Source organism: Lupinus angustifolius, chromosome LG02, assembly GCF_001865875.1.
Source record: "Lupinus angustifolius cultivar Tanjil chromosome LG02, LupAngTanjil_v1.0, whole genome shotgun sequence".
Classification (NCBI taxonomy): domain Eukaryota; kingdom Viridiplantae; phylum Streptophyta; class Magnoliopsida; order Fabales; family Fabaceae; genus Lupinus; species Lupinus angustifolius.
Window position 1 is genome coordinate 20,148,709 of NC_032010.1, and position 26,799 is coordinate 20,175,507.

The window sequence follows — 26,799 nt, forward strand, 5'->3', positions numbered from 1 at the left end:
TTTATCCTTTGATAGCCCCTTTGAGACTTTTACTTCTTTCATTGTTACTTAGCTCATTACAAGCTTATAAGTGAAAACCCATGATTGTCCTAACCTTAGGGAATTTTGGAGCTTTGGAATTGTTTTGAGAATGGGTATTTAGTAAGAAAAGGTGCATTGTTCTTCAAATCTTGTGGATTCTTGGTTGTGTCTTAATTATGGTCAATACAATTGCGTACATAAGTGTTCTTTAAAAAAACGAAAATGAAAAACAACAAAAAGAGAAACAAAAGTGAATAAAAGGTTGAGTAAGGCAAAGAAGATTGGAATTAGAGATTTGGTCTTATTTTGGGTTGATTTTTGCTTACTTTTTACTTATTCCTCATTACTGCTATATTCCATTTGGTTTTACCTACATATCCCATATTTATCCTACCTTGTCCTTGGCCCCATTACAACCTTGAAAAGTCCTTTTGATCTTTATGTGCATGTGCTTATGATGTTGATGTTAGAGGCTTGTCAAGCCTATGGTTGTGTTTGTTTTCATGAAGTGCTTTGAGTGTAAACACTTGCAACCTAAGACACATGAGTGTAAACACTTTAGAGAGTATATGTTGTGAGATTCTATCATTGTTGTGACTCGCCTCTTGGTTTGATTGGTTTCGTGGCATACTTGAATTCATTGGATGATATTCATGGATATCTTGATTTTATTCTTTTACTCTTGTGTGTTTGAATTTGCCCATTTCATTGCATTTCATAGATTTCATTGTAAAATATGTGATTTTCTTAGGTTTATAGTTTTTGTGATCTTCTTGCATGACTCACTTTGGTATGGTGCATATTGGTTAGCATATCCTTAATTCTTGATTTTTCCCAGGAGTGCGAAAGGTTAAGTGTGGGGGTATTTGATGAGCAATATATTACACACTATTCATAACCTTAAATTAGCATGATTGATGATTCTTGGTGTCTAATTGACTTTGTTTCACATGGTTTAGTGTTTTAGACTATATTGGAGTAATATTCCTAAAATGAGTTAATTTGGGATTATTTGGCCTGATTAAATCTATTATCATTTTCAGATCACATTTGGCACCACTGGTATTTTGGGCATTATGGAAGTCGAGGATATGTGTTGAAGTGAAGATTGTATTTTTAATTTAGGAGTTGTTTTTATTGTAATTTAGCTTTGGGTCCATTGTTTAGGCCCAATTCGGTTTATGTGTGTTGGAGGGGTTAAATTCAGATTCCCACTCCAAACACACACACTTTTACTTTGCCTCACTTTGAAACATAAACACATTTCCGTTTTCCCTCTTTTTTCTCTGCTAGGGTTTCACTCGTTCTTCATTTCTTATTTTCGGTTTGTTCTTCCATTGTCATGGAAGGCTAAATTTCTGGACTAAGTTCCTTTGGTAATGTATCACAACTCTTGAGGTTTTGTTATTAATGTATTTTCAGTTTCTTTATTGTTGATTTATTCTATCTTATTTCTGAATATGGTGTGCTTAATTCCATTGCTTAGAAACTGGTTGGTTGAGTTTATTTTCACCTCGTTTCATGCTTATACTGATTTCGCCTAGTTTGAGGTTTAGGTTCTGGAACTTTGAATTGATTATCGCTTAGTTAATTGATTCTCAAAAAATTCGGAAGTTAATGGTTGGAATCCGAAAATAATCTTTTGAAATTGAGGATTGAGTTGTGAACAAACGAACCAAAGAGATTTAACTGTTTTATTACATTGTTTAACTACTGTTTCTGAAATTGATTTATGTTCATACTATCCAACAACAAAAACCCCTTGTGTGTGTGTGAGTATAAGATGTTTGAAGCTTTGCTTGAGAGATAATCCTTGGGAAATGACCTAGGAGTCACTTCCTAGTACTACAGTTTTAATTGTTAAATTATTTGTATCGGGTACGACCTCGATCAATAGTCATGAAAAAAAATGACTCTTAATTTAATATTTTACACTAAACATCTTTTAGTTATTCTTACCACTTTAAAGTAAGTAAACTAAAATAAATACAACCATTTTTTATGAACATATTAACACCTAATTTTTTAGGAAAATCCTCAAGGGTTAGTAAGTGTTAATTTCATAGTCATGAAAATAAATCCTAAGGTAAGACTTTCTACTACTTTAATATCCAAAACTTCATAACACTTTAAGTTTATGAAGTCAAGACTTTAATAAATCATCTTTTATCCCAAATCATTATTTTAACTCGGAAATCAAAGAGTAAAATATGCTAAACCATTTTTAGACATAATACTTTCTAAAAATGAAACATTTTCAACAACAACTCATCGACATCATAAACTTTCAAGAATAAAATACAAACTTTTTCCTAAACACATTAAAGGTTCCTTTTATGTTGAAATCATGACCTTTAAACATATTCAAATACTAACAATAATTTATAATATTTCCAAACAAATAGCGCATCTAACATTGTTCAAAGATATAGTTTTTCCATCTAAGAACAATGAAGAAATTTCAAGATGTACATAAGCCAAAAACTACATAAAGGTTCATAAGTTCATATGATTTTATTATCATCCCCTTTAGTTATGCCTTCATAAAATACTTAAAGAACAAATATAAACTCTAATTTATGAACAACATAATAAAAACTCATAACTTTACTTGAAGTATGAGAAGAAGATGAAGAAGAGAAAATAAAAGACTACCTTAGTTTGTATAGGAAATTTAGTGTAAAAATGAGAGAATGGGGTGAGGTATTTATAGGAGAGCCTCACCCTCATCAAATCATAAAATTTAATGCAAATTAAGTAGGTTTAGAATAGCATAGGTGATGTGTCTAATGGTGGTGGAGTGAGAGAATTTGTTGAGTGATTTAGGGGATTTTGTGTAAGAGGATATGTACTTTTGATTTTTTAACAAGCAAACTTCTTACATGAAAGTGATGTGACCTTTTCGATGACACATTCTCAATTAAACCATTCCTGAGTATTGTCGGCTAATACCCGGCCGGATAATAAAAATCTCCCGATTTCGGTTTACGGTTAGAACTTCGAAACACGGAATTTAGAGTGAAAAATAATTAGAAATGCATTCTGGACAAACTTGATGTCTATCTTGACTCGAAACAATATTTCGAAGCCAATGGCGCAATCAAAATTCGATTCTGAGTTATAGAACTCAAAAACACGTTATTGGGCCGAATTCAGGCGAATTTGGGCCCGACAGCAGCTCAAAAACAAGACTAACACTCAACTAAGGTTTACCACAAAATATGAAATCACAAAAAAAGACTAACACTCAACTACGGTTTAGTCTAATTCAATACCGATTAATTTCTAAAATTAATCATTGTTAAAATAAATAATTAATAAAACATACACAGAAAATTCACGGTGTTACAAGACAACTGTGTCAAAGTAGTCAATGCCTTCTGTTCGGTTATACCTTTTTGGCAACTAATCTTGCCTTATATCTTTCAATTGTGCCATCAGACCTATACTTAATTTTCTAAACCCATTTAGGTCCTATAGGTGTTTTGTCTGGTGGTAGGTCAACTATACTCAAAGTCCCATTAACCTCAAGGGCATTCAATTCGTCTATAAAGCCTCTATCCAGTGTTGGTGTTTTACTGCATGTGAGTAGTGTTTAGGCTTTATGTTAGTGTGGACATACAATATGTGTTTCAAGTGCCTAAAAGAAACAATGTTATAAGATAGAACAATGGATAAAGGATGGCAAATCTTGTTTGATTTGTCAGTTTTGTCATGGCTAGAAGAGAGGAGATTACAATGTAAGCCTTATAGGTAGAAGCATGCCTATTCCTTTGAGACCTTCTGATAGGATTACTATAGCTCTCAGAATCAGTGGCAGTGCTAAGGGGTTGATCATTATTATTGTGTTCTAGAGGCAGATTGTTGTTTTGTTGGTATATAGTCTTACTGCCATTAGGGTTTTGGCATAGAAAATTGAATTCATCATTCTCTATGGGTTTAGTTGTGCAGTCTTTGGTCTGGGATCAAGTCAAAAAGAATGTATCCCTTTGTAGTGTCTTTAAAGCTAAGAAATATACATTTTTTAGCCCTTTATCAAGTTTGGTCCTATGTTATGCTAGAGTACTGGCAAAGCATAGAGAGCCAAAGACTCTTAAGTCTTTTAGGTTGGGGAGCTTGCCATTAAGAAGCTCAAAGGGTGACTTGTGTTGAAGGTTTGGAGTAGGCAGCCTATTTACGAGATAGACTGCATGTTGAACTACATAGGACCAGAAAGCCTTAGGAAGTTTTGATTGGAAGAGTAAGGTTATGGCCATGCTCAATATGTGCATATGCTCCCTCTCAACAATAGAATTTTATTGAGGGATTTCTACACATGATGTTTGGTGCACTATTCCTTTCCTCATAAAGAAACCAGTGGTGTTGAACTCAACACCATTGTCAGTTCTAATGATTTTGATTAATCTATCAACACCATTTGGACAAAAGCATGCATCAAATGTCCAGCCTCTACTTTAGATTTTATGAGGAATAACCATGTATGCCTAGTATGATCATCAACTATGGTAAGGAAATACTAATGGCCATGTATGGAAATATTTGCTATAGGTCCCCAAATGTTTATATGACTATATCAAAAGCACATAAACTCTTGTGCATATTATTTGGAAAAGAAAACTTAGCTTGTTTACCCTAGTGTCAGTAATCACATACATGTTTTGATTCACAATTAATATAGTCAAAGGTTTTGCATACATAATTCAGTATGTTTATTGAGGGATGACCTAACCTAAAATGCCACAAGTCAAAAAAAGGTACAATTTAAGGCATTTACATTGTGCAATATATCTAAGTTATTCATATAGTCTTTTCTAAGCATGTATAGCCCATTTATAACATCAACATGCTCAATCATCCTCAAGGTAGTCATATTCTGGATAAAACAATTTGAACCACCAAACATTAGCTTACAATACAATGAAGTTGTGAGTTTATGCATTGAGATAAGATTGTATTTAAAAGCAGGCACATACAATACATTGTGTAAAGCTAGTGAGTCAGAAAAGATTATAGTGCCTGATATTTTGGTCAATATGGTGGTTCCATTGGACAAATTTATAGTGATTAGCTTTATGTGTTTGAAGGTATTAAATTTTGACAAGGATGGACGCACATGGTTAGTGGCCCCTGTGTCAAGTATCTCGTGATCATTAATATTAATACTTCAAGGCTCTTAATGTTATTGGGCCGGTTTAGTTTGGGTGCCACTACTTGGTATGACACTTAGTTGATTCACATTATATCCACAGCTTGATCCAATGCTTTTGAAGAGTGATTTCAGTTGAGCATATTGTTCTGCTCCAAAGTTGTGGCTTATGTTTCTTGTCTCAGAAGTTGGTTCCTGATCCTTCTAATTTTTCTCTAAGGTCATTTCTTGAGTTGTTGTTATGTTTACTGATCCATTGTCTTGTCTTATCCTCCCTTTGGATGTGTTAGATGGAAAGCCATGCTTTAAATAACATGTCTCTATTGTGTGTCTATCTCTTACACAATTGGTACATACCTTTTGTCCACCAAATCCTCTACCAAAGCTTCTGCCAAAACTTCTTCCTCTTCCTTGCACTGTAACGCCCCGAAAATTACTCCAAATATCTTGCTTAAAAATGGGTATTATTTTTTTTGAATGGTGAAGCCATATAAAACTTATTTCCTTATATTCGTTTCATTTTCGGAACATCACTTTAAGTAACATACAATGTGGAAAATAAAAAACCATTACCTAATGGTAATAAAAATATAACTCAATATAACTTCAAATTATACTTCATTAGAATATCATAAAATGCTAGTACAAAGTACAAGGCGGAACCTAATCGTCGCCCAAATAAAACTACTCCAAAATAAATACCCTACACAGGTACACTAATCAAAAAGCACAAGGGCCTATGTAGGTACCACGGTTTCCCTAAATCCTCCATGCCCCCTCCTGGGACATCGAAAAGTGGTAACTCCGAATCCTGACCGAGCAATCCATCTGAACAAAACACGAATAGAAGACAAATTGAAAGAAGAGAGAGTAAGACATCTAATGAATATTACTCATTGACGGCATGGAATTACACCTAATATTACATCCAGACAGACATGCATAACACACACAATATATGTATCACATACATAAATGCAAATGATGAATGACATTATAACTCAAACCATGAGGACTAATATCCATGTGCTCAATGTATGAATGCTATGTTTATTTTATCCATCATTACACCAATATCCCCCCAATAAACTATTCGGAAATAACCGAGAGTACAAGTCCCATAACAAGCTCATTTGAACACACCAAACTATTCCTCACAAGGATATATGATCAATTTGTTTCAAAGAACTGTCCATTTCAGGACAGTGTCGTATCAACCACTTTATGGGCTTCCCTCTCATCGATCCTAACTGTAAAGAGGGGTTGTCAGAGATCGTCTAGTCTGTATTGTGAGAACTATCTGATCCAACAGAGTACCTCATCCAAGAATACAAAGGACTCGTCTCATCTAGACTCACCCTCAAGATTTTGCTGACGAATCACCGCCATCGCCGTCTCTCTCAACATCTCGAGGCTCGTTCGTCTCCCGTAAATTTACTCTCTACTACTTCATTATCCATAATGAGTATGCACACTAACCGAGGTTATCCAATTAAATCATTTAATCATTCTTTTATATGATTGGCCCAACCTAAGACATTTCCCAAAGGAATGCTTCATATGAGACCCGATCTTACGTCACCACGTAATAGAGGAATAACATCCTTACCACTATGAACCATCACTGAATATACTGGACGACCACATGGCCAAGACTCTTACGATCAGACGACCTTGCTGCATGGTATCATGTAATCCTTTTTGGGAGTTGCCCTAATCACGACATCACAGTCGGAAACCTTGCCCTAAATAGGCACAAGAACAAAGGTACTTGTATAAGTTTGTGGATTTTGGGCACCAGACTCAATCATTTGAGTCGTGGTCTATCCCAAGTGTAAATACACTTCATACCCAAGCTAGGGCTATTGCCTAAGCAATCAAACAATCAGAAATAGTCAAAACTATTGTATGTCTCTCGCTCAAGCGACGAACTATCAAAACAGACTCAACTTTCTTCCTGAATTCTCGCCCAAGCGAGGGACTGTTGCTCAAGCGACCAATCCATCAAAAATTGGTCACAATACCTGTCTGGTCCGTGCACGAGCGAAGTACGGTCGGTCGGGCGCCAAAAACATCCAAAATGGGCCCTCTGGCCCTCGCCCGGGCAAGGGGTTGCTCACCAGGCGCCAACTTGGGCCTCATTTCCTGCCTCTCCCTCACCCAGGCGAGGTGGTCCAGTTCCCAGGACCATTTTCCTTGCCCTTTTGGGCTACCAGGTTGAAAGTCTCCGTTGTTTTCGATCCCTATGCATTTTGGTTTCCCAAGTGGTGTTCATTCATGGATAAATACCACAATACTTGATATTTTAAGCTATCCTAAGCATACAACTTAAGAAAGTATCCATACAAAATCCATGCACACAAATATTTGATTGAGTACAGGTTTTCTTAATACACAAATATAACTCCAAACTTTTGAGATAGTTTAGGAGGTTTGAGTGTCATATTCGGACACCACTATGTCACAATGTATTCTCCCTCACCTTAGGTTGTTGCATGGTCGATTTCCTTTACGAGAGAGTGGGTTGATCATCCAACAATTTAGTGATTTGCGAATAAAGTTTACATGATAACCCTAAAGTAAAAACATTGTTTAACACTTTAATATATTTCATGAACTCAAACACTTTCATCCATCCGGTCCAAGATTCATATTTTTGAACCATCCTTTATCATCGAAAGTCTTGTTCCCGATATCCAACATTTTCCAAGATAAGTTTTTAATAAAGTTTATACTTTTATCACCTCATAGGTTTATATTTTCATGAAGACTTTTTAAGCCATACTTCACCATTTTAAGGTAAGTTTCTTAATCCAAGTCTACACTTTTAAATCCATATCTCCCAAGTTGATCTTACCACTTAAAAGTAAGTCATCTTAAGTAGATTCCACATTTTGTATAATAGGTTTTCATGGTCATTTCAACACATTCTTGATAGTATTGATCTCATGCTTAAATAAAATTGAAATCAATATTTCTTAAGTTACACTTACCACTTTAAAGTAAGCTTACCTTATCAATGTTCATCCCTACAACAAATCAACCATCATTTACTTCATAACACTTTAAGTTTATAAAGTCAAGACTTTTATAGACTTTTATAAGTCATCTTTTATTCCAAATCATTACTTGAACTTGGAAGTCAAAGAATATCATTTACTAACCAACTTTTAACTCATAATATTCTAAAACAACACTTTTTCACAAAACTCATCCATAAACATTTTGGATTTCAAAGTTAGAAACTAAACTTTTCCTAAACACATATAGGCCATGATTTAGACCTAATGCTAAGGAAAGCTTTGCTCTTTCAACTTATCATTAAACATTTTAAAGGTTCCTTTGATAACAAAATCATCTCCTTTGAAACAAAATCAAACTTCAACATTAAAAATATACTATTCTAAACTTGTCCAAGGCTATGGTTTTTCAAGCCAAAAACAAGTGGAAAAGTCCAAACTTTGCATGGTTAGGAAAACTCCTTAAAAGTTCCTTTGATATACAACCATCACCTTTAACCATGTTCAATTACCAACAAACATACAAGCTTTCTGAACATCAAAAAAAAAAAAAAAACAGCCCCATGAACACAAAGAGTTCATGGTTTCTAAATAACTTTCTAAGTTCAAGAATATATCTATTTGGAGTTTTAAACATAAAAAGAGTTGGGAAGATATTTAGAACATTTCAACGGTTGAAAATGTTCATAACATACCTATAAACATCATATTAAAATTTCATAAACATCTCATGGTTAGATCTTAGGAGATGAAGAAATCAAAATGAAAAGCCATGAAGAACTACCTTGAGAGTTCTTAGATAATGCAAAGAGAAGAAAGAGATTGAAATGTCAAGGTATTCTTTTAGCTAGGGTTTGTTAGGTATTAGTGGCCTAGACACACCTAGAAGGGGGGTTGAATAGGTGTTGTGGTTATCAACCACCGCTTATCACACCAAAACCCAGTTCCCGAAGCAGCCCAGTTAATTGATTAACCAGTGGGCTTAATCGATTAACACACAATAGAAGCAGAATGATCAAAGGAGCAAATTGCACAGTTATTTATCAACAGATAAGCAGAGATACATCAGATATCTTTATGCAATATTAACAAGTATATAGCAAGGTATAAGCATGCAAAATATCAGCTTTAAACTCGCATTAAAACAATAAGAAATATAAAGGAGATTAAGAGAGAACATATTGCACATATGGATTTTTATCCTGGTTCGTTTGGGGTCCACTGCAAACTACATCCAGGCCTCCCCTTATGATCTTGGCAGATTTTATTCTTCAGTATATTGAATACAAGTATAATCACATACACCAATTCAATTTACAAGACTCAAGATGCTTTTTTCTTGAATTCCTAGAACATCTGATCCTTGGTTTGACTCTACATATCGCCTGAGAAAACCTTTCTCGTGAACCAGCCCCAACCAAGATTCTCGTTCTCAATTCAAGACATCCTAATCTTGGTGAAGAATCACTCTATCTCTGTGGTGGTAAGACACCAAGAGACTAATCCAACACACACAAAAACAGATTACAAAAACAAGGTTTACCAAGCACAATAATGCCCAAATTATAACTATGAAAAACCTTAAAGAATAACTCACTCACACTTCACTCAAGCCATCATGCATATGTGAGTTAATCAAAAACAGTAAACACAATATCTCTCTAAGAATCTCTATCAAGAATGCATGAACATGTGAGAAAGAAAAGGATAAGATTAAGCATATGAAAAACAACATGCAAATCACAATGAACAACTTCAATAAGGCATGTTAATCTCTCTTCCTCACACATGCATTTCTCTCTACAAAATACAAAGTAAATCATGAAAAAATGCTCTCTGATCAATCCTAAACAATAGTATGCAATGCTACACTTCTCTGCAATTTGCCTAAACTTATACAAAACAGATTTGACACTTCAAACCGTTGCAATTAGTTAAGCAGTTAAAACAGAAAACAATTATAACATAAAACATACATGTTAATCGATTAAGTTACCACGTTGTTAATTGATTAACCAATATAACATGATAAAACAGAAAACACTTGTAACAGAAAAACAGGTATAACAGAAAAACAGTTGAGTTAATCGATTAAGTCACCACGTTAATCGATTAACCAGCATATTAAAACACGTGATTCAAAAGGCAAACTACTCATATGTTATGCTTAACTCCTATACATATAACATGTATGATTAATGCATGAACATACAATTAACTAGATGATATGTCTCATGAATGTGATATGACAATTATAATGGCTTGAGAGACTTGCATCTAGGTTTACCTCACCTATACTCACTTAATGAGGCACACATCCCAGACTACTTAGAATAATGACTCTATTGATATATCATAGTCTAGATATGACCAATGAGTTCTAGGCATGTTGATTGTTGAGCCATCTTCAAGCTTTGATAAAATCTTGTCCTTATCAAAACATAGGCAAAGCATTGCTAGTACGATCCTTGACACTTTGCACTTTCAGGGTTTGGCTCCTTAAAGAGAGAAATCAGATTTGGGGGGAAATGTCAATGGTTTTTCAAAAAGTAGTTTGTGTAAGAGATAGGTGAGTGATTTTAGGGATTTTGTGTAAGAGAATATGTTTTTTTGCTTGTTTAACAAGCAAGCCTCTTACATGAAAGTGATGTGACCTTTTCAACGATACATTCTCGATTAAACCATGACCGAGTATTGTCGGATAATACCCAATCGGATAATAAAAATCTCCCAATTTCGGTTTACGGTTAGAACTTCGAAACACGAAATTCGAAGTGAAAAATATTTAGAAATGTGTTCTGAATGAACTTCATATCTATCTTGACTAGAAATAATATTTCGAAGCCAATGGCGCATTCGAAATTTGATTTCGAGTTACAGAACTCAAAAACACGTTATCGGGCCGAATTCGGGCGAATTTGGGCCCAACACCAGTTCAAAAACATTTCGTCACAGAAAATCACGAAAATTTATCACAAAATAGAAAATCACAAAACAAGACTAACACTCAACTATGGTTTAGCCTAAAACCATACCAATTAATTTCTAAACTTAATCGTTGATAAAATAAATAATTAATAAAACATACATAGAAAATTCACGGCGTTACACAGTGCTTCCTCTTTGCTGAGGAAATATTGATTTCCATTATTGTGTAGTGTCATTTCTGGTTGTTCCAGATTTATCATTTGAGAAATTGAGTAGTACCTTAGACATTGTTGGATTGATATCACAAGTTGTCTTTCTTGTTGTTGCACAAGTGAGAAGGACATGTTTATTAGTGATAGGGGCTCCATAAGGAGTATTTGAGCCCTTGTTGCACTAAATTCATCATTCAATCCCTTTAGAAAACATATAACATGTTCTATTTCCCTTTGGTCCCTGACAACTTTGGTTGATCCGCAGTTGCACTTGACTTCACAAGCACACATAGGTATTATTCTTAATGACTCAAGCTTCTCCCAAAGTGTCTTCAAATCTGTGCGATAAGTTGATATGCTCCTATTCCCTTGCTTGATTGTGTGAAATTCTTGTAACACATATGAAATCCTAAAATAGTCTCATTTTTAGAAGCTCTCTTTCAAATCTTCCCATAACTCTTGTGCACTTTCGATGTAAATGGTGCTTTCCGCAATCTCTGTTGAAAGAGATCTTGTGATCCCTGATATGACCATAGTGTTGCATCTATCCCACATATCATATTCCAATGATGATTGTGGTGGATGTGTGATAGAGCCATCAACAAACTTCAGTTTATTCTTAGTCTTTAGTGCTCTCCTCATAGATCTCATCCATGAGTGATAATTGGTCCCTTCTAGCAGTGGTGTGACCAATACAGCCCTTGGACTCTGTCCTGGATAGAGGAAATATGGGCTCTACATGTCACTAGTGCTCAGTGTTGTTAGCATGCTTCTTTCGTGCTCCATTGCCGATTAATTCCTGGCTCCAACTCTGATCTCTAATTTTGTTTTCTTCCTTTCTTTTGACTCTGCTCCTTTTCCTTATTTCTTTGGGTGGGTAGATGAAGCTATCTGCAACTTGGGTAAACAGAACCTTCATAAAGAAGGCTCTGCTACTATATTGTGAATTTGTGACTCAATATACATCTTCTATTTTATTTTATTTATTTTTCATAAGCCAAAGGCTTGCTTATATACAAATTCATTCAACATTGTGCTTACTTGTAGAATAGGCAACCTAGCTAAAAGTGGTAAAACACCTAACTAACAAGCTAAAAAACTACCCTAACTAACTCATCATAAAGACCCTTCTAGAATATACAAAAAGTGCCCATGTAAATCATATGTGCCAATTAATAGCCCACATGTGTAAATTCTGACTGAGGATGCTTGATAGCCAAGGGATGGATTTGGTGCGCCAAGCTTGGTCAAGGTCACGAGTCTGATCGTATAATTTTGGTGCACCAAGCTAGGCATCTGATGCACCAAGCTTGGCATTTGGTGTGCCAAGGTCGCGTTTCTGACCATGCAATGTTGATGTGCCTGATTAAGCTAATTTGGTACGCCCCGCCTAGTCTGGCTTGATGCATCATGCTGATCAACTTCACCGAGGGAGATGCGCCTGACTCGAGCAACATGATCTAGAGACCTACACTTGATGCTTGATGTGACTTGAGCTATTCTGACTGTGTTGTCTCAGTCAGGGTCTTGAACCTGATGCGTTGTGGTGCATAACACTCTAACCGTGATGTATGAGCCAAATGACTTATGATGGACCATGAGACAAAATTTTTGTGTTTTTGCTAGGACCATGTGATGTATTAACATGTTGCTTAGTGTGCAAGTTATTATGTTCACTATGCTCCAATACTTATAAAAGCCAATAAGAACGTTAAATGCCCTCCAACAAAAGGAATTTGTTGTGAAACATTTATATTAAGATCTTCCATACCTTTATAAGGATATTAGATGTTGGGGGACTAAGGTTTTTTTATCCGGGATTAAGTGAAGGGTTTGTCTTTATAGTGGAACGCTATAATCATGATGTAAGATGTTGTTTAATGATTTTCTATGGCTTTGACTTTTGGAGAATGACAAAGTGTTGTCACAAATTTGTATCATTCCAATAAGGTGAGATGATGGGGTCAATATGTTAAATGTTGATAACATAGGCTATGATTTGCTAGGTCTAATCATGATGCTCTCATGTCCTCATATTCCATCGTTCTATGAGGTTGTTAGCATTGGGAATAAAATGTGATCAAGATCTAGTTTGTAAAAACTCTTCAAATAGTTGCCTTTATTACATGTTTATTGAGATTTTGAAAATATTCTTTTTCATTATAGGTATTCCCTAAACTGCAATTTTTAAGTCATCCAAAATCTTTATTTTATGATATTTCTTTTGACCCTACTTTGGGTATATACTTTAGCGCTATGATCATATTGCCTAATCTTTTATGTATATATATATATATCAAGAGACTAAGACCCATGTGGTGTTTTTAGTGGAAGTTGTAACAAGGAACTTGAACACGATATATAACTTTCACTTAACTCATTTATTTTAATATTAGATAATGTGAGACTTCTTATAGTAGTATTGTGAATACCTAATTTTATGTTAATCAAAATGAAAGATATGAGGGTGAAGGGCACAACGATGTTATTTATGGTTTTATAAAATCAAATAATTATTTTTACTTGTGTATGAGTATTACAATATTTTTTGTGATTTTATAAAGATATTATGTTTTTATTCAATCTCTGGCATTTTATTAATTTCTATGAGAAATAAGAACATTCGGGTCTTTTTCCACTCAAATTAAATATTGGAAGAAAATATGGTGTTTTGGAATTTTTTAATTAAAAAGGACTAATAATAATTTTACAAAGTTAAACTGTTTTTAAATAAATTCTTCTATACAATAAACATTATCAATTTTTTTTAAATAAATATATAATGGATAATCAACTCTTTAAATAAGGGATAAGAATATTGATGGTTACTATATGTTTTTTGAAAATAGGATAAGAGACTTATCAATATTTTAATATAAAAATTGCATATTCCCTATCACAATGTCCTATATTTTTAGTCATAAATAGATTTTTTAATCTCAAGATGAAAATATACTATAAAATATCAGAAATACACGAGAAAAATATTTAAAAAAGATACAAAAAAGTAAAGTCTTGAAATTTTGCAAATATCAAGCCTCGTGCCCTCTAAAATTCTCATACCATTGGCCACATGTCGAGTAATGTTGGAGAGCCGCTACTTCATCTACCACGACTTTCCGTGTCACTTTTGAATAATTCCGGTGCAATCATTTCGCTCCTAATAGATAGATATTTTTGTGTTGCTCCCTGATTTTGATGCCGAGCGGACTAATGGGTGAATTAGCGGGAGGTGCATGCTCTATGTTGCCCAATCTCCAATAGTGTATCTGAATCTCCGCTCTTCATGGGATGTGTGCTACTGTCGCCCAACCAACATGTCACATGTCAAAACTCGCTCCTAGCGATTCAGTATTGTGTCGCCTCTACCTCCGAGTTGCCTATAGGATTTTCGCATAAGACCTAGTAGTGATGTTAGCTCTACTATTCTACGTCTCTGTTTTCTATGCATACCTAGTATTATTATCAAATTTCTTTCTCTCTTTTTTGTCTATTTTAATTCAATAATAAGGATTATCACTTTAGTAATAATTATTGTCATGCCTCGATTTTCAGTTAATCACGGGTTTCACAACTTAGGAAGAAGTAGAACGTGATTCCAATATCTCCTAAATGATTTTCACTTCCATTATATTTTGAGGTCAAAACTCAGCAAAATCTATTTTATGCCCAAATTGGAAAATATGATCACTGAACTAAAGTCTAAACACGAGAATCGATTACGGATCGAATAAGGTATTAGCACAATGTTTACCCATGTTAAAACGGTATCCTTGGTAAGTGCATCAATCTTTATATCCTTAGTTTAAGCTAGAGTTAAGATTAGTTTCTCTCTAGTATTGCTTTTGTATTTATGTGTTTCCAACTAAGGATTCATGATGTTTATTTATAGGTCGACTTAGATAGTTAGTGATAAAGAATATGTCTCAAACAAACTGAGAGGATATTTATCCTATTTTTAAAAAGCTCATAAGGTTGTTACTAAACCGGTAACCTTCTTATTTACTATTAAAAATGTGACTATCGTCATTTTTTTTAAGAGATAAATATGAATAATCTACTTAACAAACAACATACTTTTCTTTTATTTAATTATTGATTTTCAATTTTTTTTGTTTTTCAATTAGCGTAACAAACCAATAATCTTCTTATCTCTAATTCAGAGTAGATTATTCTATCAGTTTTTTATTATTTATTATTAAAGTGATAAATACTAACAAAACATCACCATAATTGTAATTATTATGTATACTATTTTTATTATTTCGTATTTATCCATTTAATAAAAGATTATTTTTTGAATAATTATTCTTTTGAATTATTTGGATCGGATAAAATTAAATATACACAATTATAAATTTAAGTAGCAATTCAAATATGTAATAATAGTTAATAATAACAATAAAATTGAATAATGTTTGTTAATGAAATATAATTATTAAATTATAATATATTTTAGAAGATATCATTTAATAATAAATGTTTATTTTTAATGTATCTTTCATGCTTAGTGATTAATTTCTCAAAAATATATAATGTAGATAGTCATATACCACTTATTTTCCACAAATAACAACATTTTGATATAACAACCAATTAATAATAATAATAATAATAAAATAATAAATGAAAACCTCTTAATAAATAAATAACTTGTAATAAACTAGCAAATAACTATTTTCTTTTATGATGATCTGCAAAATATAAAATAAATATAAATATTTTCTCAATTAAATAAAAAATATCATATCAAAGATGAATGAATGATTGTGAGAATTCATTTATTTTAATCAATTCATCATTTAAACTTGAGAATGTGTCACTTCAGATCCTTAAAACAATAAAACAAACTCAACCAATAAGCATTTTGTACTAGAACTATATATTCTAGACTCACTATTACTTGTAGGATAAGTAAGTGTAATATAAAATATTGTTACAAATAAAAATAAAAATAAAAATCTTTCCTTTATAGGTCAACAAATAAAAATAATCAAACAACTTTATTGTACAAATTGGTCCATACAACTAGCCAGAGTACCATCAACTTTGGGCGGATGAATGCAAATATTTTGTTCGATCTATAATCTATAACTTTTTTTTTTTGGTTTCCCACAGGTATTCTCGCACTGGAGGCAATCCTGTCCGAGCCGGGCACATCCACAGGTAAGTGGGGCTAACTCTCCTAAAGGGCATTTTTTCTATCCACAAGACTTGAACTCAGGTTCTTGTTTAAGGGGAATCAAGCATGTACCACTTGAACCAACGCCTGTTGGTATCTATAATCTATAACTGAATCTAAATCTCTAATTTAAAGATCAATCTTCTAAAATTGGACATAAAAATAATTTTTTTATGTTTTTACAACAAAAACATAGTGCTAACTCCAAATTATTTAACGGGCTAAAATTTATCTCCTTCTCAAGTAGTTCAACACTGAAAGGCACGACAAATATATTTCAAGAAAATTCCAATATTACATATGAGTATCAAATCGTATGCATTTATACTATTATCCATGTTATATCCTGCACTCATGTCAATACCTGTATTAAGCCCTGCATCAAAGCCATAATGTCTCGAGATGCTGCAACAATTAAATTTGAGCAAATAATTCTGATAGAAGAACACTTAATATGTTTTTAGTCCTTTGAGTTTATATTTTCTACCAAAACTGCCTCTTTTAATTGGATGCCTCCATTTACAAAGAGGTTTGATATCCTCTATATGTCTATGGAAGACAAAAATACTTGCCATGTGGGATATCATGACACATATCCAGCAGCTACCCTCATATTTATTATTATTTTATAAGGAAATTTAGTGATTAAAATATAATGATAAATTTAATATGTGCATAATATATTTTATATATATTGATTATTACAAAATTTATAAATATATACTTAAAATAAAAAACTTGTTGCATACCTATACTGCTGTATATACCCACTATTCAAATGGGTACCTAAAATTAAATTAGTACGAGTATGAGCACAAGTAAACAGTACCTTGTTAGCCTCACCCCTTGTCATCCGTAGTTATATGTCTTACTATTAAGTACAAACCACTAAACAAAATAGGAGCATTAGGTAGACCTCTTTTTATTATGAGCAGGTACCCTATATTTATAATTATTTTTAGTTAAATATTTTTTATATTTTTTATTTTGTTTTATAATTAATTATTAAATATTTTATAATTATTTTATAATAAAATTTATTGATTTGAAATATAATGTGCAAGTAAATTTTATTATTCAAATAATAATTTATATATATATATATATATTGATTATTACAATATACACATTGTATTCTTAGGTAATGAAGAACAAAAAAATTTCTCTCTCTAAATATGAACAAATGAAAGTTTAACTCTTAAAAGAACTTTTTCAAGTCTCCCAAAATTTGATTGATTTATTTATTGTTTTTTGCATGGTAAAGAAGAAAACTTCTTGAAAATATTGCACAAAAATTTATAAGAAAATGAATAATAGATAATTCTCTTTACATATTTGCTTATACATTTTGTGAAACAACCCTTCCTATATAATATAAAAAGATTCCATGATCCTGTTTATTAACCAAACCTTTTAAGAAAGAGATAAAAACTAGCCGATGAGAAACAAAACTTTTTTTCTTTTTTTATGGAATATATATATCAGGATCATACCTTTCATTCCACTTCCTGCCCTCCAAACAAAAAACAGGAACCACTATCCATAATCTTGACAGACTAAATAACTAAAACATAATAGGAAATTTCAATAGAAAATTTCATCATCATCCAACTATATTTGTATAATTAATAACTTGTAAGGTTTATCATATGCAAATATTTCATTAAGATCATAAGCAAATACAAATTGTTCCATTCTCCATGCACCGTAGCACCCAAAAGTCATTAGCCATATATGTGCATAAGTACATAACCAACAACAACACTTAGATCTGAACATCATTCCATCTAGGAAACCCTACTTGATCATGTGGAAAGAGAACACTTGGGTACATCAAAGGGATCTGTGAAGACATAACTGTGTCATTGACAAAATTCATGTATGGGTTGATAGGAGACTCAACACCTATGCTCACAGAGGGAAATGATGCTGGAGGAAGCATTGGCTGTGATGCAACAACAATGTCGTTATTGATATGGTTAGTGGGGTTGTTAGGGCTACGAAATGTGGTGTTTAGAGGTGGTGGTTGGCGGCGGAAGCACCGTGTGTTGGGGGGATTTGGTATTTTAATAGATGGTGGTTGTGCAGTGACTTTTGGGGTGCAACCAGTGACTTTTTGGACAAACTCCTTGAACTCACTCTTTTTGATTTTGTAGACAAGTGGAGGTGGATTTAGCTGAGTGAACATGTTTTCATAATCATCTAATTGCTTTTTGGTAATGGGTATGTTATTGGGGAGTATTTTGGAGATGGGTTTGGAAATCTTATTTGAGTTTTTGTTAAGTTGCCTCAAGTAAGGACCATTTTTATAACAAGGAGGAGCATTGTTGCTACTAGTAGTGTTAGTAGTAAAGAATGTTTGGGATTGATGGCTTTTGTTATCCATCACTGTTTTCTATAGATTATCAAAGATATGTTGATGTGATTGAAGAGGGAGTGATGAAAAAAAAGGCTGTAGAAAACAAAGGAAAAGAATGAGAATGTCACAATCTCCTTTTTAATGATGTCTTGTCTTTCTTAGATGTGCCTTTAATAGAAGGGGGAAAAACATGAAAACCACTTGGGAATCAGTCCACAGTTTTGACGAAAATTGGTTTTTTATAGTCATTACGATTAAATAAAATTAAAATTACAATTGTTTGATTTTAATATTTTAATATATTTTTATTTTTTGACCAATTAAATGGAGTGAAATCGGAAATGACACATTATCCAATAACATGTTATTATTCTCACTTTTGATTATGTTTTCACATTTCTTTATTATATCTTATTTATGATTATTTTTATAATTATTGACCATCTACTCATTAAATGCACAAAATGTCTTTTTAACGAGAGAGGTAGAATGTAGACAAAGATTAGTGGTGGAGGGAAAAAGAGTTTTTTTGTTAGTTTCTTATATTAGAAATGGGTATTGGTCAATTAAAATTTAATCCTTTTCCAAATATAAACATACCCACAATGAGTTTTATTTCTCTTGCCAAAATAATATTTCTCATCAAGATAATCACCCTTAAGAAAAATTATTAATTGTGTTGACATTCTTGCTACTTTTTTTGTTAAGTATTTAATCCAGTGTGCCACAGGTTCCATATTCTTAAAAAATAGCTACTGAGTGATTCATAAGGGATCGGCATAAAAATTAGTTACGTCTCTTGTCTGGTCAAACTTAATAAAGTTTAGATTTCGGTAATGAGTTAAACCTACGTGCAGGAGGCAATGATCTACGATGAATTGTTAAAAAGAGTAGTTTAATATTTATATATCTATAACGTGTGAATTTTTATTAGTCTTAGAAGTAATATTTATATATTCATCTCGGTTTAGTTTAATAAGAATTTGTTCAGTTTAAAACTCGACTTGAGTTCGATATGAGTTATTTTTTAACTCGAGTTCGATATACATTATTTTCTAAATCGAGTTCGGCTCAATTAAAGTTTGCAAACTGTTTCATTCAACTCAAATAATTAATTCATTTTAAAAATACAAAAAAATGTCATATATAAATATAATTTTGTATATATATTAATAATAAATATAAAAAAGAGTACATGAGTCACAATAAACATAAAAAAATAGTTTATATATAAACAAATATTTTGAACTAGTTTATGAACCTAACGAGTCGAACTATATACAGTTCAAGTTCGACTTATTTATTTAATGAGCTCCATTTCCAATTCAAGTTTAACTCATTTAGTTCATGAACCAAATTTATTGAGCTAAATAATAAGTCGAGTTTCAAACGAATATCTTATTAGTTTGGTTCATTTCAACCCTTTTTTTTTATTATCGATAAATTATCAATCATATATGTTAATCATTATTGACAATAAATAAAGATAAATATATAAATGATAGATTATGCCCCTATCGTTTAAAAACTTACATATACAATCATAAAAGAAACTTGGTTCCCAAAATATATTTTTTAATCTGAGAAGTATTAATTATTTCTATAAATATTTAATATTTAATACAAAAAGAATATGCATTTTATTAGACATATGAATCTTTCACATGAAACAATTTTGTTTGGGCCGTAAGATTAATTTAGCGTGTGGCTAGCTTTTCTAGCATAGAGTTCCTATCTCTATATATGTATGTGTTTTTTTCTATCTTTCATAAAAGAAATTTTGCTTATATATAGTCTTAGAGCACACAGTAGTAATCTATATATCTATACTATATATAAAGCTAAAACATGGTGTGATTTATATCATGATGTAAATTCCACTTCCTATTTTGACCTTCACATTATTTAACTTTTACAAAAACTATATAATCCTAATTAATCATCAACACATTAATTAACTATATCTCTTACATTAAACAAAATATTATAAAAATACACAAAATTATAATATAAAGTATATCGAATACAACAAATATATTCTAATTATACTATATATAAAGCCAAAACATGGTGTAACTTCCATCATGGTGTAATTTTCACTTCATAATTTGCCCTTCACATATATAATATTTACAAAAAAAACCATATAATCCTAATTAACCACCAATATATTGATTAACCACATCTCTCACCTTAAACTAAATATCATCATAAATGCACAACACAAAAATTATAATATAAAGTACACTGAATACAACAAATATATTCTAATTATAAAAAATAAAATATATAAAAATTAAATACATAGTACCATACAATATTGACCGACAAACACGAAATGCATGTACACACTAGTATTTTATAAAAAACATTATTATTTTGTTCTCCATTTTAACATTCTTATTTCTTAAGTTTTATTTTTAAATAAGAGCAGTTCTTGATAATAAAGAACGATTCTTAGTAAGTAGAGATGTCTCTTATGTGTTGTGATATATTTTATATTTTATGTATTTTATCTATTTTTATAATTTACTATATTGTAACCTCTCTTATATAATAAAATTATCTTTAATGTATTTTAATTAATGAAATATTTTGTTTTATTTATTCATATCCACGTAATTTACTTTTATAATTTACAAAAAAAATTATATTTTTAGTTATAATTTATTTATAATAAATTAAAGCGAGTTTTAATATATTATTAAATAAATAATTAATTATTCTTTATATTTTGTTATATTTATTGTAAAATATAAAAGTGTGGGATATATTGTGAGATTAAATAAGAATAAGAATTATGTTTGTCATTATGGAGAAAAAGTAGATGTTGTTATTATTTTATTGTAAGTCATAATAAATTATAAAATAATGTTCTTATATTTAATTATATAATTTATGTATAACTAATAATCTAACCGAAAACATGAAATAACCACGTATCTTAATTTTTCTACTTTACTCTTAAGCTTTTTAATTTCTACAAAAAAATCATATAATTATATGTAAGTGTGTAACCACCACAAACCACTTAACCACCTCTCTAGCATTATTTTTTTTGGTTTCCTCTCTAGCATTATAATAAAACAAAACATTATAATACAAAGTATCTTCAATAAAAAATACAAATATAAAATATATTTAATACAAAAAATATTCTAATTCTTCAAAATAAAATATATAAATTTTAAATTGACATTGTAAAAGTATGAATATGTGCTAGCAGGTACGAAGTGTTTGTCACTACTAGTAATAATAAAATGAATGGAATTTTATTTTATTTTAATGTTACACGAGGCAGATAATTGGAAATTGGCATGCGATCTAAACCCTCAGTTCATTTACTTTTTGGGCAAAAGAAAACTTGAAAAAATGTGATTCCTTAGATCATTGACTACACCAATTGCATTTTGACTGTAGTAATACAGGTCGAAGATAATTATCAATAAAATTTAATGTTAATATGATGCTAGTAAAAAATATTTTAAATATTCATTTAATTATACATTATGTCATCCAAATTCAAAATTATAATTCACTCTCCTATATAACACTAATTGAAAAGTCGAAATGGTGACAATGCATTAGAAGAACTATAATTTTATTATTATTTTCATTTTTTAGTCTAAATTAACAAGGTTAGAAAATTGTTTAGTTTACAAAATTTAAGGGTTTATTACCTAAACTTCATTAGACCATCCATATTTATCAAAAGATTATTATTTGTGGGGCTACATTTTAAGCATGCGGTAAACATCATTAAATGTTTACTCCCTTCACTTCTTCTCAAGTACGGTGTTCTTTTAAATAAAACTGAGAAATAGTTAGATTTTTACAAGAATTATTATTATTATTTATGCTATATCATTCTCTAATCTTTTACCCACTTTACTATAAATTTGATCTTTTTCTCTGATTTATGATGAGGATAAGGATATAACATTACCTTAAACTTTGAAATCGAAAATTAAATAAGACCATCTATTTTTTTTAAAATGACATGTATAAAGGAATGGATGGAATACATAACCAGTTTTTGTAAAAGAATTTGAATATAAGAAAGAGTATGAAGATTTTTTGTGTTATTGATTGTTTGAAGTTACAATGTAGAGGAGATTATATAACTCCCAAGTGTTGCTTGCACTCTAAGCAACTAACTTAGAATAACAAACTAACTTCTAACTAATTAACAAACAATCTGAAAATATATTTTACACATAGTAAAATAGAAGAGCTCTACTACAAAACAGTCTCTTAGAAGATAATAAAAACTCCAAGAGGATCAAAAGTTGCACCAGATCATGTGCCAAGATGTTGATCTGGTGCACCAAGATTGATCTGGTGTGCCAAGGTGCTCATGCGCCAATGCACTGATATGTCAAGGTGTTGATGCCCCAATGCACTGATGCGCCAAGGTGCTGATGCGCCAATGCACTGATGCGCCAAGGTGCTGATGTGCCAAGGTGCTGATGCGTCAATGCACCAATGTTCTCTCGATCAAGATGCGCCCAGGTGCGCCAATACTGTCTGGAATTAACTTCATTACCCCCCCCCCCAAGCTGGAGGGTATATGTTAATAACTCCAAGCTTGGGAAGTAAATGTTGAATAAGGAAGGTTCCAATGCTTTGGTCAGGATATTTGCAACCTGATTAGTGGTGTGAATAGGTAATAGATGAAACAAATTAAGTTGAAGCCTTTCCCTTATAACATGGCAATCAATGTCAATGTGTTTTGTTCTTTCATGAAAAACAGAATTAGAAGCCATGTGCCTAGCAGAATCATTATCACAAAAGATGAGAGCAGGTTTCTTGTGATTTGGTGCCAAATCTGCTAAAAGATAGGTTAGCCATTGCACTTCACAAGAGGCAATGGCTAAGGCATGGTATTTTGCTTCAGATGGGGATCTAGAAACAATTTTTTATTTCTTGGCCTTCCAAGAAACTAATGAATTGCCCAAAAACATGCAATATCCAGAAATGGATTTCCTTGTATCAGGGCAAGAGGCCCAATCAGAATCAATGTAACCTTTAATTTGTAGAATAGAAGTGGAATGATAGAATATACCTTGGCCTGGATTACCTTTAATATACATGAGAACTCTTGTGAGGGTCGTGTGATGATTGGTTGTGGGAGCAGCCATGAATTGACTCAATTGTTGGGTTGCAAAGCTTAAGTCAGGTCTAGTATTAGTAAGATAGTGTAATCTACCAACTAGTTGTCTATAGAATTCAGGATCATAATATAACTCACTATCCTGCTGTTTCAAGTGAGGGTGTTTTACCATAGGTGTTGGAACATGTTTTGAATGGAGGAAACTTGTATTAGGTAATAGATCCAGAGCATATTTCCTTTGACATAAGGTAAGATCATGCTTAAAGATTGCAACCTCAAGACCAAGAAAGTATTTGAGAGAGTCAAGGTCTTTAATTTTGAAAGTTTGGTCCAATTGGTGTTTAACATATTGAAATTCAGAAATATCATTACCAGCTAGGATTAAATCATCCACATAGATTAAAAGGGCAGTAAATTTAGAAGTATAACCTTTAGCAAATAAAGAATGATAATGATGAGATTGTTTATAACTTATAGACAAAAGAAAGGATGAAAGCTTGGCAAACCATTGCGTGCTTGCCTGCTTCAACCCATATAAAGATTTATTTAACTTGCATACCTGGTTAGGAACAGAGCACTGAACACCTTGAGGAAGAAACTATATACTTCTTCATTGAGGTAACCAAGGAGGAAAGCATTATTAACATCTAATTGTTGAAGAGTCCAATTGAGGCAAGAGCAAGCAAAAGTCTAACAGTTGTGAGCTTGACAACTGGTGCAAAAGTGTCAAAATAGTCTAGGCCTTCTGTTTGTGTATACCCTTTGGCCACAAGTCTGGCCTTGTGTCTTTTTATAGTTCTATCAGAGTTATATTTGATCTTAAACACCCATTTAGACCCAATGACTTTCTTATTGGCAGGAAGGGGAATAAAGGTCCACGTATTGTTAATCTCAAGAGCATGCAATTCATTTTTCATGGCTTGTATCCATTCTACAGATTTTATGGCTTGAAGGTAGGTTTTGGGTTCAGTGTGAGCAATGATGGATAAGCAATGGTGCAGGTGTGTGGGAGAAAGGGAATTATAGGGCATGGCATCTTCTAAAGGGTGCTTAATGTTGGTAGCAGTAATGTTAGGTGTGCTAGTTAAGAGGTTGCAATGATAGTCTTTAAGATAGGAAGGAGGTTGGGAGATTCTGTGTGATCTCCTAGTAGGGATGTAAGGTAGCATAAGTGTGTTGGTTGTAGGGGTGTGATGGTGGGTATGAGATATTGGATTGTTGATGGTGGGTTGCAGGGCAATGAGGGTAGTAGGTTATTATATTGTAGGAAGGATGAGTTGTCTATGTTGGTATGGCTTTATGGTGTAGTGTTGGTGAGAATGGCTTTGTAGGGGAATATGTGCTCATAAAACACAACATGCCTAGATATGAAAATTTCTCTGGTTTGGAGATCAAGAAGAATGAATCCCTTAGTACCTGTCTTATATCCTAAAAATAAGGATTTTCTAGCTCGAGGATCCAGTTTGGTTCTGTTTTGTGTGAGTGTGGATGCAAAGCAAAGGCTGCCAAACACCTTAAGGCCATGAAAGTCGGGTTTGTTACCAAGAAAGGCCTCTAGAGGGCTTTTCATATCAAGAGTAGCAGTAAGTAATCTGTTGATCAAGTAGACTACATGAATTGCAGCAAAGTTCCAAAAGGTTTGGGGAATATGTGAATGGAAGAGAAGGGATCTAGTAACATTGAGAATGTGTTTGTGCTTTCTCTCCACAACAGAATTTTGTTGTGGAGTTTCAACACAAGATATTTGATGTAGGATCCCATGTTCATTGTAAAAGCTGGACATGATAAACTCAGTGTCATTGTCAGTCCTAATCATTTTGATGTGCTTGCCATATTGGACCAAGGCATATTTGACAAAATTGTGAACAAGATTTCTTGCTTCAGCTTTTAAATTCATGAGAAAAATCTAAGTGTCTCTACTAAAGTCATCAATGACAATTAGGAAGTATTTGTGTCCATGAATTGAGGGAACACTAAGTGGTCCCCAAATATCCATATGGATAAGTTCAAAGATATAACTAGTCTTAGAGCTACTGATAGGAAAAGGTAGCTTTGTTTACTTTGATAAATGGCAAAATTCACAAACAGTAGTGGCATTGAATTTCACATAAGGTGTGTGTGTGTGAATATGTGATAAGATCTTATGAGATGGGTGGCCTAATCTGAAATTCCATAGATCAAAAGAAGGAATGATACAATCATGCAAAGCATTTACAGAATGTGGAACAAGCTTATTATAATTAGATTGCATAGAAATAATGTAGAGATGATAAGCTTCAGCATGTCCAATCATTTTCATAGAAATCATATCCTGAATCAAACAAGAAGATTGATCAAATACAAGTTTGCACTGCAGGGAGTAGGCAAGCTTGTGAATGGATATCAAGTTGTATTTAAAATCAACCATATAGAGAACATTATGCAAAGTGATAGTATTAGAGAGTATCACTGTTCTTAAGTGTTTAGCAATCATGGTGAGATTGTTTGGGAATTTGATGTTTATAGGCTTAATGTTATGAAAATAAGTATAATTTGATAGGCTATTTGTGACATGGTCATTTGCCCCTATATCAAGTAACCAAGAGTCTATGTTAAGATGAATACCTGATATAGGGTGACTGTCATTGTTTGGTGGATCAACATCAATGTGGCTTATGTTGTGTTCAGGGTTAAAATTCAATAAGGCTTGTTCTTCTTGCCTAGAATTAGATTGAATCTGCATTTCTGGTTCAGCTCCACTGTCTTGAGAATTTGGTGTAGTGACACTGTTTATGGAACCATTAGTGCTTTTTGGCTTAAATTTGAAGTTGGGAGGGAA

General features: G+C 32.3%; 1 protein-coding gene across 1 annotated transcript; it reads right to left on the bottom strand.

The window, feature by feature from the left end:
* Nucleotides 18,275–18,895, bottom strand: LOC109328111 (VQ motif-containing protein 9-like). Its single transcript, XM_019561401.1, has one exon. The coding sequence runs from the start codon at nt 18,893–18,895 to the stop codon at nt 18,275–18,277; it is 621 nt and encodes a 206-aa protein (XP_019416946.1).